A 6,650-nucleotide genomic window follows, 5' to 3' on the forward strand; every position below is an offset into this window, starting at 1 on the left:
TCTGTAGCAACAGTTTCCTGACCGCTATACTGCAAGAAAGTCCTGCTTATCTAAAACGTCGTTTCGTAGTGGTTAATGAAATAGATTTTGAATGAATCATATTAAAGCCTGAAGTTATTTCCGATAGAGCTTCGATTTTCAAAATATAGACAAATGAGTGAAGTTTGTTTTCTTGTTGGTTTACATGAAGTTGAGTCTTAATAGAAAATACCTCAAATAAAGTCGTTAAAGAAAAAGCATATAAATTACTGGGAGTTAAATTTTCAACCAGAGTTCAATCAAATTTGTGAAATTCCTAAAAAGATTGATTTGAACAACCAACAGCAAAGAAGTACCAACCAATATTTCTGGATTTTTTTGAAAAAACTCTCTAAAAAATGTATTTGTATTGAATGTGGAATCTTGAGAAAGTCACTGTTTGCATTGTATACAAGTTTGCTGTCAAGAGAGGGTCTTCAGTGATCTGAAAAATATCTCGTATCATATGAATCATTAAGCTTTGTTAAACTAGATTTGGCTCAAGAAAATTTATTTTTAAATGCTAATAATATAAGATATGTTGCCAGAAAGCTCCTAAATTGTAGAAATGAAACAATTTTCATGTGTGATCAACAATTTAATAGTGGTATAACATTTATTAATAATATAATCAAAAATATATACTTTGACAATAAGCAAATCATTATCAAAGGCGGAAAAATTAAAGATGATATCGTTACTTTCAAATCTAAAAGAACTTAAAAAAAAGCATTTTGATTTACTATTTATTTATTGTTGTTACCCATCCGGCACTAACACGCCTTTCAGAAGTCTTTTTAGAATCTAAAATGTTAACACCTTTTAGATGTCTAAATTCAGATAGCTATAAGACATTTAACAATAGTCACCTTTGAAACAACAAATACGATTTTTGTTGTCTCAAAGAAATAGCTATCTGAATTTAAACATCTAAAAGGTGTTAACATTTTAGATTCAAAAAAGATATGTTTGTGCTGGCTGGGTATACTTTCAGAATTTATATTGAAAAATTGATTGTGATTTTATTTATATTTAAATTTTTTCTTAAATAAGAAATCTTTTTAAAGAAAAAAAAATTAGTTTAACATTTTTTCCCATATAAAAAAAAAAAATAATCCAGCTAGCTAAAAAACTCTCTTTTTGAATTTATTTGTTTTTTTTATTTTATTATTTAAACATATTCTGTAAAAAATTGGATAACCTAATAAAATAAAACTAGCCTCCTATTTTTTTGCCGTAAAAACCTACAAACCCTGTGTATTTATAGTAGGCCAAACCCTTTGTTTATAGTAGGTATAGTAGGCCATGCCATAAATTTTAATACTTTCTAAACTATTTAACAGGTGTTCAACTGAATTTTGTTTTCTTGCCTGCTCAAATTAGTAGTTTCAATCTTTAAAATCTCTAGAGAACACTCTGACCCTCCAACTATCGTCCAATCAGTTTTTTTCTTTATTATTAGCAAGGTCTTTAAATTTTTAATTAACAAACTTCTAATATCTCATAATCAGTCAACTTATTCTTTGACTGTCAATATAACTTTGACATATGACTTTGAACAAGATGATATTGACATATCATCTTGTCCTACTGCTGAATTTTTAGTTGTCATAACAGAATGTTCTTTCACGCATAAGATAATGGGAGTGAGGCTATTTCTCAACATATCGAAAGTTTTTGATCATGTCTGGCATGCTAGGCTTCTCCATAAGTTTTCTTCACATGGTGTTTCTGAAAAAGTTTTTAACATGGTCGAATCATTCTTTCTAACTGCAGCATCAAAGTTGTCTTTGAAGCATAACACTCTTCTTCATTTTCATTAACTTCTGAGGTGCCACAAGGTTTTATCCTTAGTCTTGTACTGTTTCTCATTTATAGTAATGATTTATAGTAATTCTGACATCTAAAATGACCTTGTTTGCAGACGATATAACTATATACTCGAGTCTTGACAAAGTCAACACTTTTTGATTGTTTAGAACAAGAAGCTGATTTCAATTGTGATCTCTACTCTGTATCAGCTTGGGGCTTGAAGTAGCTGATGAGTTTTAATCTGGACAAAACTAGGTTTTTCTTCAATAAAAGCCTGTCTCGTCACCATAAATTGCATCCCTTTCTTTTTTGTACAAATAACCTGTCTTCATGTTTTCCTGAATCATACATCCTACAATTTTTTAAGTCTTCTGTCAACCACTTTTTCTTTTTTTTTAAGAAAGCGGTAGACCGAAGGCTTAAAAAATTCTAGAATGTATGATTCAGGAAAACATGAAGACATATGATAGTTTCCAAGCATTAATGTGTCAAAAAAAAAGGTTAGATGTATGTTAGCATTTGAAAAACATTAGATGTATAATTTTAGTATAGATAGAAGCTTTTTTGGAAGAAATACTTAGTTTTGTCTGGATTAAAACTCATCAGCTACTGTAAGTCCCAAGCTGATACAGAGTAGAGGTCACACTCGAGATCAGCTTCCTGTTCTAGCCAATTAAAAAGTGATGAGTTTTTTTATTGCAGCATAAATTCTGTTAACTACAAATAAATAACTTAGAATTAATTTTAAATAAATTACTTTAAAACTCACATTAAAGATACTCCAATAAAAACAATTATTTTATAAATTTTGTTAAAAGTGTATAGTTGTAAAACTAAATCAAAACTTGAATAATAATATTCTCTTATGGCTTTAGAAATATTGTAGGATCTATTTAAAAAATTGGTTTAAAAAGTTTTTAAAACTTTTTAATACTTTACTATACTATTTTAAAACTTTTTAATAGTTACCTTTTATTTTTTAAATATTTTTCTAAGTTCAGTTTTTGACTTATATTTATTTATTTTTTGCATCTTACATTTTTAGCATTTTATTTCTGTTTTTACTTATTTTTATTATATTTTATGATGATTGTGTATTAATATTAACTGAAAACAGCAAACCTTGAATTTTAGTGGACTATAGTTTCTAGTAATTTCATTTAGTAGTATTTTTATTTTGTATAGATCTATTGTGTGGCTTCAGAATATGCAAGATGCTGCACTAGAGAGGTCACGAGGACATCCAACTCGAAGGCTTGAAACACAGGAATTTAGGCTTGGCAGGTTAAAGCATGAACGAGTAACTGTACCACGCGGAAAAAATGTAATTTTTTTAAATTTAAAGTTATAAAATTGATTAACTTCCAAGATAAAATTATTAACTTATTATTGATTATTTAAATATTAAAAATAGTATTTTTTTTTAAATTTAAAAAACTATTTATAATAGTATTAAAAAATACATATTCAAAATAGTGTTTATAAAATTTTTTATTGAATGTTGTATATTTAACTGTTGTACTATAATTATATAATGGAATTTTTTAGCTTTTGGAAACAGCGATTAAGTTGATGAACTTTCACGCAGAAAGAAAAGCTATTTTAGAGGTTATTACCTTCTTTTTTTTTAATTATATTTTTTGCCATTTCAGTTTACATGTTGCTAATTTCTTTTACTTATTTGGCTTTTTTAACGGCTTAATTGTTCTCTATATATCACAATATGAATTTTTTTATTTCTCAATTCTATAGTTTTATTAATTAGAAATAAATTTAATTTAGAATGTTGATAGCTAGTAAATAGGTTTTTCTCTCTAAATGTAGAGGTCAATTCATATATGACAGGAACCATGAAGTCTTGTATACTACCTTAATAATAAAAGTATGCAATTTTAAAGTTTAATAATTTGATTTATTAATGATCGCATTTAACAAACTAACAATATAATAATGTTGTTGATAGCATTTGATAATATTCAATATATTATCAGTGAGTGGTGTTTAATATACTAACAGTAAAGACCTGTAAAAAAAAAAAAGACTCAATTTAGTAAAGAAAAAAACTTTCAGGTTAGTATTAATCAATTACAACTTAAATTTAAAAATATATAAATTAAAACAATATATTAAAAAAAATAATATCAGTAATATTAAAAAAAAACACACTCAGGTTAGTATTTTTAAGTAATAACTTGCTTTAAAACAATGGAAACCCAGTCTTGTTTCAAAAATAAACTTTTTTTTAAGCAATCGGAAGCGTGTCTTTTGTGTCAAAAATAAGCTTGTTTAAAACAAGATGAAGCCAATCTTTTGTGTCAAAAATCAAGCTTGTGACACGATGACATTTGATGACTTGATTTGTTGATTGTAATATAAGCAATATGTTAATTTAGGGGTCGTCCATAAAGAATGTACGCTTTTTTTTCGTTAACTCCCCTTCCCCCCCCCCCCATCCCCCCTCCTCCGTATTTTGCTATACGCTTTTTTGAGTACCCTCTACCTCCCTAAAAGTACCTACGCTCTTAACCTACCAACCCAACATTTTATGATATTTTTTCAAATTTAATGTCTCCATACTTTTATAATTGACCTACTGCCCCCCTCATCTCATAGGGATCCCTTATAGAAAAATTATTTTGACGATGGTTTCAATTCTAGGTAGAGTTTGAAGGTGAAGAAGGCACTGGACTAGGTCCGAGTTTAGAGTTTTATGCACTTGTTGCATTATCAATACAACTTAATGATCTATCGCTTTGGGTTACGACAGATCAGTTATCGTCACATGTTGATGTATGTTTTTTGGTATTTTACATTTTTACAATTTTACTCTTAAATGTTGTTTTTAACTATAAAATATATTTTTATAAGGATTCCGATACAATGCTGGAAGTTAATAAATATTGTTTACATCCCAATGGTTTGTTTCCCGCTCCATATCCTCAAAGCTCTGAACGAATGGACAGTATATGTAGTTTGTTCACTTTCTTTGGAATTTTTCTAGCAAAATGTTTGCAAGACAATCGTCTTATAGATTTGCCGCTTTCCCAACCTTTCTTTAAAATGCTTTGTGCTGCAAAAGGTAAATATTCGCGTATGTGTAGAACATTATCTAATGCATCTGATATAAGCAGCGTCGTGTATACAGATGGTGTTCACAGTTATGATGAACTATCTGATGATGTTTTTGATATAAAAGCTGATGGCACTGAAAAACTGGATTCTCATTATTTTAGTGATGTTCTTACATATAATGACTTTGAAAAAATACATCCAGACAAAGCTGTTTTTGTTAAAGTTCTTTGTACCTATATAAATAAACGAAAAGCTATCATAAACGATGCAGCGTTAAGTAGTGTAGAGAAAAGTGAACAGCTTGAAAAGTTAATGATTGTTTCTGAGCATGGACACGAGTGCAAACTTGAAGATGTTGGGTACGTAAAGTATTAACTATTGCTTTAAAATGGCGACTAAAATTGCTATTTTTGTTAATTTTTTTTTTTTTTTTTGTCTTTGAAGCCTTACATTTGAATATGTTCCGTCGTCTTCAATATACGGGTTTCATTCTGTTGAGCTAAAACCAGGTGGTGCAAACGAAGTAAGATTTTTATAATATACGTTTAAGTGTCACTTTGTAATATTTGTAAAGTTTGCGAGTACATAATTTGTATGAATTTGTAGCTAGTTACAGGTGAGAATGCAGAAGAATATATAAAGTTGCTCATAGACTTCACAATGCATCGCGGTATTGCGCAACAGCTGGAGGCTTTCAAAGGTAAATATTTCTCGTGTTCTTTTTTTCTTTCTTCGTAAAAATACTTTGAATTTTTTACACTTTAAAACATACTTTAGATGGTTTTAATCGTGTGTTTTCTATTGAAAAACTACATGCGTTTAAACCGAAAGAGCTACAACTAATGCTTTGTGGTGAGCAAAATCCACAATGGACGCGCGAAGAGTTAATGAACTTTACTGAACCAAAATATGGTTACCATAAAGAAAGCCCTGGTTTCCTGCGATTTATCAATGTGTTGTTGGATATGAACGGAAAAGAACGGAAGGTATACAATTGCTTTTGAATTAATTTTAAAATTTTAATTGATATGATAAACAAATAACATTTATTTTTTTGTAGGAATTTTTACAATTTGCCACCGGTTGTTCTTCGCTCCCTCCGGGAGGTATATCTAATTTATATCCTCGATTAACCGTTGTCAAAAAAGAAGATGAAGGTGATGGCAGTTTTCCTTCTGTAAATACTTGCGTTCATTATTTAAAGTTACCAGAATATTCCTCTGAACAATTGCTTAAGGAGAAGCTTCTAGCTGCTACTAAAGAGAAAGGTTTTTATCTTAACTGAAAAATTCAATTTTAACAGTTCTTCGAAATTTTTGTGTGTGTGCTAGCTAGCTAAACGTTGCATTTTCTGTATATTAATGTAAATTATTAATAATACTAACAAATCATCGAAGTTTGACGCCAGTTGTATATTTTTGACGCCACTTGTATATTTGAGTCTTTTGATAAACATTTTTAAAAAATATTTTGTTTTAAAATTGTTGTTGAAAGAAAATTATGTAAAGAACAAAAAAACTTTTAATACCTTTAGCTGAACAAGCGTTGCTAATGAATATGTTTTGACCCAAGTAGGAAATTAATTTTACTGAGTTTAAATTTATTTTATTATAAATTAAGTTTATTGTTTATAAATTTTATATTAAAATTTTATTTATTTGTGTTGCTATACTTTTCCGACATATTGCTATATTTCTCGAAAATGTTTAAAATTTTAAGAAAATAATAACTTATTTCTCATTCCTTGT

At 28.5% G+C, this 6,650-nt stretch overlaps 1 protein-coding gene across 2 annotated transcripts in view; it reads left to right on the forward strand.

The window, feature by feature from the left end:
* Window positions 1-6,304, forward strand: part of LOC101239940 (E3 ubiquitin-protein ligase HECTD1) — a 72,311-nt gene extending 66,007 nt beyond the window's left edge. For both annotated transcript variants that reach the window (XM_065805991.1, XM_065805992.1), the window contains exons 32-39: window positions 3,016-3,154; window positions 3,379-3,438; window positions 4,489-4,620; window positions 4,699-5,261; window positions 5,347-5,425; window positions 5,509-5,602; window positions 5,680-5,888; window positions 5,963-6,304. In XM_065805991.1, the coding sequence (XP_065662063.1) occupies window positions 3,016-3,154; window positions 3,379-3,438; window positions 4,489-4,620; window positions 4,699-5,261; window positions 5,347-5,425; window positions 5,509-5,602; window positions 5,680-5,888; window positions 5,963-6,187 (1,501 nt within the window). In that variant the 3' untranslated portion in view covers window positions 6,188-6,304. The remainder of the gene's footprint in view (window positions 1-3,015; window positions 3,155-3,378; window positions 3,439-4,488; window positions 4,621-4,698; window positions 5,262-5,346; window positions 5,426-5,508; window positions 5,603-5,679; window positions 5,889-5,962) is intronic.
* The last annotated feature ends 346 nt before the right edge of the window (window positions 6,305-6,650 follow it).

This window comes from Hydra vulgaris, chromosome 09 (assembly GCF_038396675.1).
Source record: "Hydra vulgaris chromosome 09, alternate assembly HydraT2T_AEP".
Taxonomy (NCBI): domain Eukaryota; kingdom Metazoa; phylum Cnidaria; class Hydrozoa; order Anthoathecata; family Hydridae; genus Hydra; species Hydra vulgaris.